At 42.0% G+C, this 13,804-nt stretch overlaps 1 protein-coding gene across 2 annotated transcripts in view; it reads right to left on the bottom strand.

Annotated features, from left to right (window-relative positions):
- Positions 1–13,804, bottom strand: part of LOC138601225 (protein phosphatase 3 catalytic subunit alpha) — a 77,925-nt gene that overhangs the window by 25,171 nt on the left and 38,950 nt on the right. For both annotated transcript variants that reach the window (XM_069672804.1, XM_069672806.1), the window contains exons 3-8: positions 9,496–9,620; positions 8,811–8,922; positions 8,261–8,406; positions 7,346–7,485; positions 2,760–2,837; positions 1,671–1,765 (exon numbers count right to left, since the gene is read on the bottom strand). In XM_069672804.1, the coding sequence (XP_069528905.1) occupies positions 1,671–1,765; positions 2,760–2,837; positions 7,346–7,485; positions 8,261–8,406; positions 8,811–8,922; positions 9,496–9,620 (696 nt within the window). The remainder of the gene's footprint in view (positions 1–1,670; positions 1,766–2,759; positions 2,838–7,345; positions 7,486–8,260; positions 8,407–8,810; positions 8,923–9,495; positions 9,621–13,804) is intronic.

The following is a 13,804-nucleotide window of genomic DNA, read 5'->3' as shown; positions in this document are numbered from 1 at the left end:
GTTGATATGAGGCAGAGGGGTTCTCCAACATTTGTACACTGTAACCGGGGATTTTTTTAAAATTAAAAATACATTTTTAATTTCATAAATGTAATAAAAAAAGTAATAATTTAATAATTTAATTTAAAAAATGAAATAAATTCAGTGGAAAGCATTATTTTTTTTATGTTCTAACAAGATAGAAATTAAAGAGTGTATTTATTTATAATTTTATATTGGGCATTAAAATGTATCAGCAGCACAGTAAATGTGCCAGTGTTAACTGTGAGGCTAATTTTCAACTGTTGTCCCACAGCATGCTGTTAAATAAGCCGCATGTTTCAAATTCTGTTCTGCTACACTCTGCAATATTTCTATTTCTCTCATTCTGGTCTAAATCATAATACTACACACAATGTGTGTTTTGATTTCAAAAGAAATGACTGTGCAGAAAAAGAACCCCCGCATATCTTTTGACAAGGAAAAATGTGTACATAGTGTGAATAGTTGAAATATTTTATATTTAATCTTTTTATTGCCACCTGTACTTTTTGCCTATTTTTATTACTTGAGTACTTTATTTATTTTGCCTGTTTTGTGAGCTGCTGCAACGAGTAAATGTCCCCATGTCATCTTATGTTTGCCGCGTATTGTTTTTAACAAAGTACAAGACAAGATTTAAAGGGCATTTTAAATCACCATTATGCAATATATTTGATATTAACTCAAAAGCAAAGGTTGTCCAAAAGGTAAAATGTTGTCAGTAAAAGATATACCACCAAACCCACTGAGAACAACACTTTGCAGCGCTGCGTAGGTTTCAGTCAGCTCATTCTTTTTGAGCTTTTCTGGTTAATTCCCAAAACCTAAAACAAAATATAAAGTCATGGTGAACAAATAACAAAAAAAAGTAAGTTCAAGAAACTGCTGCATGATGGTGCAGTGGTTAGCCCTGTCCCCTTACAGCAAGAAGGTACCAAGTTTGAATCCCGTTCGGGGACAAAGTGGTTCTTGATGTGTGGAGGTTGCATGTTCTCCCCATGCATGCATGGGTTCCCTCCGGGTACTCCGGCTTCCTCCCACAGTCCAAAGACATGCTTGTTAAGTAGTCTTGAGATCACTCTACATGTCACATTCAACCATTCACACACTGATGAGGCTGCTACGTGACGTGCCCAACTGTCAGTCAGTCTTCACATTCACACACCGATGGCTATGCCACTGGGAGCAATTTGGGGTTCAGTGTCTTGCCTGACACGTAGACTGAGAGAGCTGGGGATCGAACCACCAACCTTCCGATAAAAGGAGGACCGACTTCACCACTGAGCCACAGCCGCCTGTAAAGCTCATTGGTGACTCTAAAATTGTGAATGTGAGTGTGAAAGGTTGTCTGTCTTTATGTGTCAGCCCTGTGATTGACGGGTGACCTGTCCAGGATGTACCTCGTGTCTCGCCCAATGACAGCCCTCGTGACCCCGAACAAGATAACGGGATATAGATAATGGATGGATGGATAGAAGTTAACAAACCAGGAGCTAAAAGAGGAGGAGAACTCCATGGGCTTTTTTTGGGGGGACATATTTACACTTCCCAGTAAACTACGTGAGATGAAGAGGATGGGGGGCTTCAATGTGACAAAGCCAATAAAGGTTTTTTAATGACAATTGAGCTTAAAAATGAGTTTTGCTTACCTTTGTTGTTGTAGACATCTAGGTAGTTGGGTGCTGAGAAGATGGTGATAAGAGATGGGAAGCCAGTGGTCTGACTCTTTCTGTACATGCGATATCTGGTGAATATCCAAAGGAGACGTAAGCATTAGTAAACATTAGAACATGTCATTCACACATTAATCGCAGCCTTCTGGCCCTCGGGATATGATTAGCTGTGACAGTTTTTATGGCCTCTTGTTTTCACTATGGCTGTGTGTTTGTGATTCATCAGCAAGGGGGGCAAGCCGGCGTAGCCTCAGGAGAGTAAATCCCCGTGTTACAGGTGGAACATGCCCTTAAGAGTCCTCTCACTGAATCAACTCAGCATCTGAATTAAACTACTGTGATCCGACCGCGAGCGGCTGCGCTGTGTTTGGTGGTTTTGGAGACTCGGAATGAAACGGAGCTTTCGGTAAACAGCTCTGACTCAGATGATTTATCCGCTGCACCACACCTTGCAGCAACTATTTGCAGAGATTAGAAGTAAGGGAAAGGAAACAGAGATGAAACTCAGTGACATGATTACATGTGTGACGTAAGGGGCAAGCCACCTCATCTGAGACGTGGCGAGGCGTCCCGTGTGGCCGCGCCGTGGGAGAGTAGTGGTAAACAACTGTGCGCTGTGCATCCCACCGTCTTAACCTCCCTCAGAGGGAGATCGGCTTGGCAATTCCACCCACCTGCCCGTTTTGAAGAAGCTTTTCTGCGCTTTTGTTAGAAATTCAGACACACATTTCGTTCCTGATGAATAACAGACGAGTTAGGAAGTCTTAAAGCACTCGAATAACTTTTAACAACAGTTCTTGAAAAGATCCGCACAAATCAAACTTGTCACATCACATCTGGCCGACTAACTCCCCAAATGGATTCATTTTCATTTCTAGGATTAACCCCGACTTCTCTCAAAGTTCAGACCGCACCGAACCTGCTCTCCAGACAGGCTCGAGCGCAGCCCAGGGGCCACCGGGAGGAGGGAGGGAGGGGGCAGGGCTTTTCATTTAATACCCGCGGTGTGAATCACTCCGCCGTGCGACAGTGTGATGGGAGAAGACGAAATGCCACAACACTCACCCAGCATCCTGCGCTTCATGGGCCCGGATGATAGATAATAAGTTATTGTGTTGTAGAAAGTCACAGACTGCAGGGTAGCTGTTGAATGAAAGAGACAAACATTCGGTTTAGTCAGACGTTGAGAAAAACCACAGTAAAATCAAGAAGAAGGATCAATAGAAATAACTAAATAAGTCATGGCGATTATTGATTGTGCACAGAGAAACTGAGGATCTACAACAAGCTGAATTTGTCCTAAAACAAACAGTGCTTCATAAGGGAGGATTTCATATCAGGTTTAAGATGTAAAACAGGCACTTTATTGCCTAAGAAGCCGTTTTTGCAAAGGTATGGTGACTCATGCTCAAAATAATAACCCATCATATGCTCAGCTTTTAAACGAGCCTTCATACTTAAAGAGGAGGAGGTGTGATCCCGCTCAAACGGCGCTTTTTATTTTAGAATGAAACTCAAAAAAATGTCAAGTATGACACATGATTCACAGCAGACTGTTTCTTCAAGAAAAAAAGCCGATCACTGGGGAGTGTTCAAGTGGGTTTTATGCTCATGCTGATCTATTCAGTCTGCAAAACCTCGCTGCCAACGATCAAACTACAGTAGAGTTTTTTTTTCCACGCTCCACCTTTCATTCCTCAGCACCGGCTTTTACTGGAAGTTTCCTTCGCCTCACAATGAGAACGAGAGAAGAAAAAGCCACAGGCAAACAGCATTTCTCGAATAAAAGGTTTTGATCTTTGAACACGTCGCGATTAAACGGAACAATTTATTTGAGCGCTGCCTCCAACAAACAGGATTTAAACCCCGATGGATGTCAGGATTTGTGAATCGTGGGATGCTGTGTAATGAACAAACTGAGTGGCAGCACAATATAAATGAGTGACACCTTTGCATTACGTCTGAAACACTAAGCGGATGTGGGAGGATTTTCCCACACTAATAGGGGCTGAATTGAAGTTGATTTTCGCAGTTTCATGTCTAGAATTTTTGGCTGATTAACATGAAACTCCAGCATGAAAGAATGATATTCTAGGGTGTCTTAGAGCCTGGAGTGAAGCGGTTAGATAAGCGGTTAGATAAATCACGAGGGCATCTCCGTGATTAGTTCAATCAGTGGTAATATCCTTTGTTATTTTACCCAACAACAAACAAAAGAAAGACCAAAACGGTTGTGGTTCAGTGAAGCGTACTGTGTACTTGTGTAAAAAACAGCTTATGTTATGGCAACTTCGGAAGCCATCAGCTATAGTGTGACGACGATATAGCCTCTGGGGACAACGGTGAACATGTTGGCGGTGGTGTCCTGGTTAGCGATGAAAGACTTCCAGCCACAGTTTCACGGTAAATAGTAAGTTACACAGAGGCTTCACTCTGAATATTTCAGCAGTATGAACCCAAAAAAGCAACAGATTATTGTGACTTCCTTGCAATTAACAGGCATTAAATCTGCCGAAATTACAACATCATGATGCAGATTTGCAAAATGTAAAAATGTAGCTTTGTCAGGTCTGTCCTCAAGAGGAGAAGAAAACTACTTTTAAAATGCTCGTTGGTTGAACAGAGGTCGGGTCGATAATTATGATGCATTCGAGGAAATAGGGAAATCTAAACGCTGAGCGGCTTTCGTTACAAAGCGTCAAGAATTTATCTCAGGTTGAACTTTTGATCTGAAACGGATTGTTATCTGTTAGCATGCAGATGTCTGTTTATAGAGAACAATATGGATGGGAGCCAAGATGTCATTACAGCATATTACGTCCCGCCTGCTTTTACCCTCTACACGGACAGTTTTTCCTGCATACGCCGCAGCTTGCGATACGTGATTTGTTAATATTGCTCAGACTACTACTAATTCTACGGAGAACCTGTAAATAGAGATTCTACATAAAATAGAGGTTAATGTTATGGTATTAAGTTGTGTAATGCTAGCTCAGCGCCCCTGCAGAAATCCGAGCACAACAATAAAACAACACGCACATGCAGCAATCAAAACTAAACTTCCATATTGGCTTGAAACACTTAGCTGGTGTTCTCTGTAATCAATGGAAGCAATAATATTTGAAATTCGGCGCCATAGCTGTGGAGAAAGTTGTTCAAACAGCTTGTGGTTTTGCCAGTTGTACATTCCTACAACACCCAGCGTGCATTGCACCCCTCCCTCTGAAAGGAGTGGCCCAGCGAGAGACGCTGGAGTGAAATACTACCGTTTCGCTGCAGGCAACGACTCACAGAAATCACAGAATCCGAAATGCGATGAGAATATGTCGGTGGATCGTCTAAAAAATCTTCAGGTCTGCAGTCTACATTTCAAACCTGACTATCCTAAGCAAGACATGACATCGGAGGCGGGCGTCCTGGATTGAGGAAGTGTAGTTTAGCAAGCTCCCTGGCCTCCGCCAGATGACGCGTTTTACGTAGTCTGGTGGAGGTTTTCCAGGGCCCATTGGAGAAGCGGATAGTGTCTTCTAAAGGCACAGAGCCAAATAGCCTTTTTTACACCATAATGGCATTAGCTGCCCATAATAGCATGGAAATCGGCGAACTGGCCCTTTAAGTAAAAGTATCCAGATATTTTTGATCTTGTTAATGCAGCAAAACCAGCTGCTTCAGTCTCAGTTTCAGGATGACTGTGCTGTGCTGGTGTGGAGTTTAGGTCAAGATTGATATAGAGAAAACTCTTATGACAGCTTTATTGCCTCTCTAAATGTACAGCGCTTCGGGGCAGGCCGGTAATAAAGTGTTATATCAGCAAATTAACTTGGCTTGTGTTTGTATGCAGGCATACCAAAGACCATGGTTGGCGCAGAGGTATATTATCTTAAATCCAAGTCGTGTGAAAAGCCATCATGGGAGAGTGAAATTGAAGAATCTGCATGAGGTTCATTAACAATCATGGTTGGTGTAGACAGGAGAACACATGCATGCCTGACAGTCACAACAAACATCTGCTGGGAGGGATGTGAAACGGAGGGAGCAGTTGCCGAGAGGGAATTAGAAATGCAATGTTTTCTGTCTTTATAGGAGGGTAGAAATGAGGAAGAGATGTTTTATTTCTCACTTGATTTCCTGCAGCAGATGCAGACACATGCCATATGGAGCCGGAGATATATTTTGGCTTGTTTTTTTGGGGGGCAATTTTGCATTTAGAGCGTCTCCCCCATCTGTGCGACCAGAGGGCAGAGATGTTAATGAGCTCCTCGGACAAACGTGTGCGAGAAATGACTTCATCAAGTGAAACTTTGCGTGTGAAAAATTAAGTTGGTTTAGTATCAATAGCTTGGAATAACACAGATGAGAAAAGGTGTAAAAAACACTCTAGGCGGATTCATCCACGCTGCCGAGTGAGAGGGGAAATGAAAGCAACTATATTCAAAACATGTGCAATTTCATGCCTGACTTGTGTTTGTAAAAGTGTTACGAGCGTGCCCATGGCGCTGGGGGAAATTATTGGTTGCTGCAAGACAGAAGCAACAAAGACGCTGATGGTTTTTTTTTTGGGAGGGGTGTTAAGGAACGGCTCGCACTCAGTCTGGCTTAAACTGTCTCATAAATCCTGAGTGCCAGTGTGATGCCAATTAGCGACCATCCCCTGGGCAGACGAAGTGGAGGACACTGATGAAAACAAGACTCTGGAGGAATTTGGACCGAATGACAGAAGGTTAAGCAGGATGCTGGTGCAAATTAGTCATTTTAGGTAATAATGAGGCAACATTTCTGTAGCTATAATGATAGCTAACATTCTTTTAATGCAGAGCAAATTGTTGATGGCTCACATACATTAACAAAACACGTAAAGACGATGCTCTCAAAACAACAGCAGTGCTGGGAGTTCATTCCTAAGCACGGCCATTAAAACACTATTAAGTCAGTAGTTATGAAACACCTGTTATTAAAGAAAGAAAATGCACATCAGGAGGACATTTCTGACTGCTTCTGCTGCCTCGCCCCGGGCACGCCGGGGCCAAGCAAGCATCGCTTAGGCCGTAATGAGCGGAGGGAGCGCCGAACGCTCTCAGAGACAGGACTGTGCCTGGCGGTAATGTGCCACTTCATTACATTTTGTGACAGTGCGAGCTGCCCGCTCCGAGCACTTCCTCCGTTTGTTCAGTTACTCAGCTCAAATCGAAAGGCAATGTGGGTTACATAAATACTGGCAGCGGGCTAAGGAGGAGACTTTTGGACTACTTTAATGCACGCTATGTTCTTACAAGTCTTGATCTGCTGCTCACAGCTGAGGAAACGCAGGGCTGAGGAAATAAAGACGTGGAAATTTGGCAGCAGAAGTTTGATTTATCAAGATGGTGGTCATTTTGTTCCGTTATTCCTTTGAAACATTTGTTAATGATTATAAGACTTCTACCAGCTTGCATATCTTTTTACAAATAGTGCAGCCAAAACTAATCAGGATGTTCTTTCCACGAAAATTTGTCAAATCAAAATAAAACCTTTTTGAAATAAAGCTCAAATCATGTTTAATTCCAAAGTCTAATGTAAAAAAGGGTCCTTTGCAGCAGGATGTGATGCTAGTAGCTAATAAAAGCTGTTACCTGGGATCTTTAATGCATGTAGTTTAAAAAAAAATGTCTCACCTGTAGAAGTAGGAACAGCCTCGCACTGTGTTGTGTGTGAAATGCTCTTGGCTCTTCTCGTTCCCAAAGTCCTCCAGGGGGTCGGACCAGAGCAGATCGCACATTGGTCCGTACGCTGGAGGCTCTTTGAATCTGTCTAGCTGTGGAAGGGGAAAGTAGGACTCTTGTCAGCCTGTTTGAGTGGGGGGGGTGAAAAAAAAGCACCAAGAGTTTGCATGCGATTGCAGAGAAAGTGTTCTTCCGTGAGAGCCGCGGCAGAGAGCCGCTGCTGCCGTGATTAAATCGTTACAGACTTACATTTACACTGAAGGGGTTTTTAGTGCTATTCGAGGCTGAATGGTGTGGATGATGCGGAAAAAGAAAGCGCACATCTTTTAGGCTTTTTTTCATGAAAAATCTTGCGATGAACATAAAGTCATAAGTATAGCTCCTTCTCCAACAAAAGCTTGTGGATTACTGCACGGGTTGCATGATGGACACTTCAATGGAGCAAATTCTATTATGCATGCCCTCTGATTGCAGCCACAAAATCCATTTGGAATTATTGAATTAGTTTGAAAGCAGGATCCGACTCTTCAACATTTTTTTTAATCAGAGCGAGGACCAGACCCCGGTGCTTCCAATCCCTCTGGTCCAAGTCCTGAGCTGTATTTTGTGACAGACTTGGGCGAGCTGCTTCATGCATTCGCAACTACGGTTGTTATTTTCACAGCACATCACGCTAAAACGAACGCAGTCTTTTCCCCATTAACTTTGAATGAATGCAGAAAGTACATGAAGCAGACAGGAAGCTCCAATTTTCAGCAAATGCTCTGTATTTTAACAGCCATCATTGGGCACCTGCTGTTACATAAACACACACACACACACAAGCTGTAGCTGCATAGAGAAAACGGTCTCGAATCAGACACATACTTTCCTGATGTCGTCAAGATTTGTGATTTCTGGAGACAGTCCTCCGTGTACACACAGGAACTGCTGGTTCATAAGTGCAGCCAGGGGAAGGCAGTCGAAGGCGTCCATACATGCGTCATACACCCTCTCTGAATACTTAATTCTACCTGTCATGGGGGGAAACAGGGCAGGGAGAAGGAGAGCACGCCAAGTCAAACACCACAGCTTTCATACATTGGGGCAGTGTGCTAGACTGGGACGGAAAAGCCTCTAAAAGAGGCCAAAAAACTTCCCAAACACATTTTAAAAAGAGCACAATTTCACAGTGTTTTTTTCCGCTGCTCTGTCTGAGTCCAACAGAAATAGTTCTGACATGTGTAAATATCAAGAAGGGTAGAAAAAAATCAGACTGTACCAGGCCAGAGGGCGCTTTTAAGTGAGCGTTTGAGGTTGGTGGCATAATAAACAGCTTTTAGAAAGAATAACTCACTGTGCAGAAATTCACAGACCAGACTGCTTAGACTCAACAGAGATCAAAGGTAAGAAAATGAAGTGCCAAAGCGTTACTTACATTCCTGCTTAAATGTGAAATACTCTGTTAAATGTCTACATTCATGATTCCCACGCAGCAAAAACAGTGTTTTGGGGTAAAGGATCTTTAAGGCCCACAAGTACAGCACACACTGAAACAAAAGAAGAAGAAAAGAAGCAGTGGGGAACGGTTAGCGTGTCATCTTGAAATAACACTCGACAACACAAACCATCAAGGCAGACTTTGTCAATTTCACAGAGTGGAATAATACAGCGCTTCTGCTTTTAATGAAACATTTATGCAGTGCATTTTGTGGCACATTTCAGGCTCGGGCTGGAAGAGATGACAAACCTTCAGAGGAGCCATCACAAGACAGGCACGGCACACTCCATTAAAATATGTTTTATTAATACAAGTATAATGTTCCAGACGATGAGATGGCAGCGAGTATATATCTAAGTAAATTCCAACCAACGTCCCAGATTAAAACACGTATTTAGCTTCACATTCTCTCTCAACATAACCCTGAGCTTCGCCGTGACATTTGCTACATTTGAAGTTATTACAAAAGCCTATTGCCGCTCCAATATCTGCAGCCTGATTTGATCTACGCTCAAAGAAAGCTATTAATAAACACAGCTTCAGTTTGGCACATGGCGCGTGTCACACTTGATGAGGCCCTCGTGAGGACAAGAAAAAAAAAAACACACACACACGGACTCACTTCAATACTGAAATACCCTCTGTCAACGTAGTCCCCCAGGAAAAGGTAGCGCGTGGATGCTGGTGATCCTCCGACTTCAAACAGCTTCATCAGGTCAAAGAACTGCCCATGGATGTCTCCACACACTGCAAGAAGATCAAAAATGCATCAGGAAAACAGCTATTTTTAAAGCCGAGAAACATTAGAAAAAAATCTTTTAGAAAACTGGGAGAGGATGTTTGCTTATTTCCATATTTTCCATCAGATGTGAAGAAGAGCTCTGATGATGTATTACGTCCAGAGGTGGAAGTAATGAATCACAAGTACTCCCGTTACTGTAACTGAGTAGCATTTTCGTGTACTTGTAGTATTTTTCAAAGTTCGTAATTTTACTTTTACTTGAAGATATCATCTCGAAGTTCTCAGATTCGTTCTATTTGGCGGCACCTTATGGCGATAAAAGGCAATAGCGGGCGCATACGTCCCAGATAACCAGACGTCCACGGTTGGCTCCCTTTGTTACGGTTGTATCTCGTTGACTGTCGCTTCCCTTTTTGTCATCGCCATCGATCTTTTCTTTGTTTGTTCAGCCATAGTAGATTACTGTTTACTCGCAACACTTGCAGAGATCGGAAAAGCAGCCGCTTAGCTCCGCCTACCCTCTCTGGCAGACCAACCACTGCTAGTTGATGGAAAACGTGTCACTAACTGGGCGCTGCTTGTGATTTTTTTCCACAAATGTCGCCACAGACACCCAGTCCATTTTAATACTATATATTGCGAATACAAAGGCAAATATCAGCGGGCCATAGGCTCAATCACCATTGTGTTACCTCAATTGGCGATAGATAGTGACTTAACACACATTTATTCTGAAAATCAAGATTACTTAAGTATGTTTTATGTGAAGTAAAGTAATTCGCTACTTTTGTACATCTATCCGTTACTGAATAAGATATTTATATTCAGATAATGCGAGCTTGGGAGAAAAACTAACTTGGACCAGACGCCTATCAGATGCATCGCATCAAAAACAGGCCAATCAGGTTAAAGTGTCATGCAGCGCTGAAGTTTTTTGTTGAACCAGAAACAGCTGTTAGATCGCTCTCTTCAAAGCCACCAACTCAACAGTCATTTCACCTCGCAGAACACGGGACTTGCTGGTCTACCGCTGCCTTGTTACGTATCATAACACACGTTAGTTCTGAAACAAACTAACCCTTTAAAACACCACACAATAACACAAACAAACTAACCGATCGAGGCAGCGGTAGACCATCAGCAACTCCCGTGTTCTGCGAGGTATAATTATTGTTTTTGTTAATGGAGTCTGGTGGCTTTAAAGAGAGTTGTACAACTGCTGTTTCTGGTTAAACAAACTCTTTGAGAAAAGGTCCATCTCTCGTCATTTTGACAGCAAAACATGTAAACAAAAGGCCCAGGTGTGAAAATAACACAGTTTCATTTTATTTCTTTGTGTAGGACGCATGTGTACGGTAACCATGGCAAAATTTGTTTATTATAAGAATCATCTTGGTGGGAAAGTAACTTTTTTAGTGAGCTACTTTTTTCTTCTACTTGAGTACAATTTCAGCACTCTTTACACCTCTGGTTATTTCCCAATAAACCTTTAATATAGGACTGTTAAATATGTAGTATCCTAAACTGGGAGAATGGGAACACAATGGCATTCATCATGAGTAATAACACCTTTCAAACTGTAAATTCGTAAGTGCACACAATTTTCTCTTTAAAACAGATGGAAAGAAATCACAAATTCTGGCTTCTGTGTGCATTTTCATGCCTTGCTTTCCCACCACATCCTCATTCAGCCTCTTTATAACCTTGAGGTGTTTCAACTGGCTAGTAAGACTTAATTTGAACACACCTCTCGCTGCCAAATACACTAGAAGTTCATTGGCTGAAACCGCTAAACGGCTCTCAGTTGTATCTGTTTCTCATCATGCCCCGTTAACCGTGATGCAAATCGGGCTCGTCGTCACAATTACCAACAGATAATTGCTACGAACATGTTCACTTCATCCTAATAGCACTGACAGTCTGTTTCTCCACTTGAATTCCCAGGAATCCCAGTCCTGTCAGCGCTGTTAAATCCACTATATCGCTTGACTTGTTTCAATCTAGTGTCATATCAATTCTGCGCAGATACTAACAGCAAAGCAGGCAGCTGTTAAACGGCATCAGGGGACGAAACCACAAAACCACATTCCCATCAGAAATCAGGAACCGCAAATCAGCCAACACGGATTGGTTTCCCATCACCCAATGTGACCCTTTACTGTATGGCTCTCCAGGGAGACAAGAGGAGCAAAGGTCAGAGGAGATTTGCTGCTCAGCCGTCATTGGCTGAAAGGTTACATGTGGGGGGCGTCTGGTTTAAAGGCCTTTGGTTGATTTTGTAGATCCTCTAAAGGTTGGTTCAAAGGGCTGGTTACACCTGAACCTGTCATTTATTATTGATAAATCTCATTGAAGTTCCCAACTGGTGGATCCACAAAGAGCTTTTGGAAAGGCTCAGCATGAACAATATCTGATTTTTACAGCATGTTATTTTAAAAACAACTAATTCATCTTTTTCATTTTCAATTTATAACAAGTATAAGGTCCGACACAAGGTTTTAAAGTAGCCTATTTCCCTGTTAAACTTAGAATAACTAGAAAAACACTTTGACAAATTGATCCAGAGAGGGATTCAATTTCAAGTGTTTAAGTTGGCACCCTTTATGAATGAGTCCCTCAGGTTCATGCGGGCATTTTTTCCTGCAAATGGGAGCAGATTTTGTTAAGAAATCCCAAGAGAAATTCCCCGCACATAACCCATTTGTAAAAAAAACAACAACTATAAAAATGATGCAGCCTGTGTTACAAACGTGCCTGAAAACTTAAATCTATTTATTTTCAGCCGCGCAGCTGTTTTATTCCACTTTTTTTTATCAGGCCAATTTACATGCTTAAAAAACCGTTAAGGAGCCTGAATAAGCCTGGATTAGTTGTAACTGCTGTTGAAATGCTATTAATGATGGTTTTAATTACATTTTCTTGATGCGGGGCTTCCTACTTAATTTCCTGCCCCAGTTGTAATTTTTGTTTTATTGTTTTTTTTCAGAGACACAAAAAGAAGAAATCATACATTTTGCGATCGTTTCCCATTGCATGTTTGAGGAAACATAATAATGGGACATAAAGTATTTGAAATTATATTAAATAAAAAATACATTTTAAAAAAACTAAAAATTAAATACATCAAAAGAAAATAAATATCGCCATCTAAAGCTCGAAAACTGGAAATCCCGCCCCAACACATTGATGTTACACATATTGCGCTTCCTATCGTCCTGCATACCAACACCACAATGAGCAGTCTCACCGTGTAATACATTTATAATATATGAATCAGTTTCTTTGTTCACAGCTAGAAGGTTCCTGGTCTTGAATCCCGGATCGGATGTCAGGGGCCATCCGGGTACACCAGCTTCTTCCCACAGTCCAAAGACATGCTCGTTTTTGGCATTAAATTAGTGTCTCTAAATTGCCTGAAGGTGTGAGTGTGACCGTTTGTCTCTATGTGTCAGCCCTGTGATTGCACCCCGCCTCTCGCCCAGTCACAGCTGGGATTGGCTCCAGCCCTTTGACGCCCTAAACTGGATAAGCAGTATAGAGATAATGGATGGATGTTGTGAATTAAAAGCGAAGAATGCTACAGTGGTTAGCAGCGTTTTTCTCACAGCAGGAAAGCCCTTGGCTTGAATCCAAAGACATGCAGAGAAGATGGAATAAGCTGAATGGATGTGAGGTTGGTAGTACTGATTATAGTAATAAAGACAAAAAAACCCTCCAGTATGTTCAACGCTTTTAAATTAACAATAACAAGCTTCTCAGACTAAAAAGCCTTCAGTTCAAAGGTTTAAAAAGTCAATTATTCACCTGAGAGTTTAAATAAACCAACACATAAAGACAACAATCAGGAGTACTAAATCTGAACAATATCACACTGACAGCGACGTTAGCATACAATCCAAGTCAGATGTCAAAGTGCTTCATCTATTCTCGGGGAAATCACCTAATTAAGTAATTGCCAACAGATTGAACAGATTGAAATCTAGTTTGAAAAGGACGCAGACCGTCTTTCCCTCAGCCTGTTTGTTGCTTCATGAACTGTATGCAGCAGGCAGAGTCACAATAAGACCTGTGAAGAAGTCTTTCAGAGAGATACCCAATTAGTGGGAGCTGGAGGACAGCGTCGGAGAGCAATTATCTCAAGTTACGAGCCTCGTGAGACAGCTCTGAGAATCAGCTCTCCTTGACTGTA

This window comes from Semicossyphus pulcher, unplaced genomic scaffold (genome assembly GCF_022749685.1).
Source record: "Semicossyphus pulcher isolate SPU_LCO1_2020_fin unplaced genomic scaffold, fSemPul1.0.p SCAF_21, whole genome shotgun sequence".
Lineage (NCBI taxonomy): Eukaryota > Metazoa > Chordata > Actinopteri > Labriformes > Labridae > Semicossyphus > Semicossyphus pulcher.
Note: the sequence above shows the minus strand (reverse complement) of the source record. Positions and strands in the feature narration are given on the sequence as shown.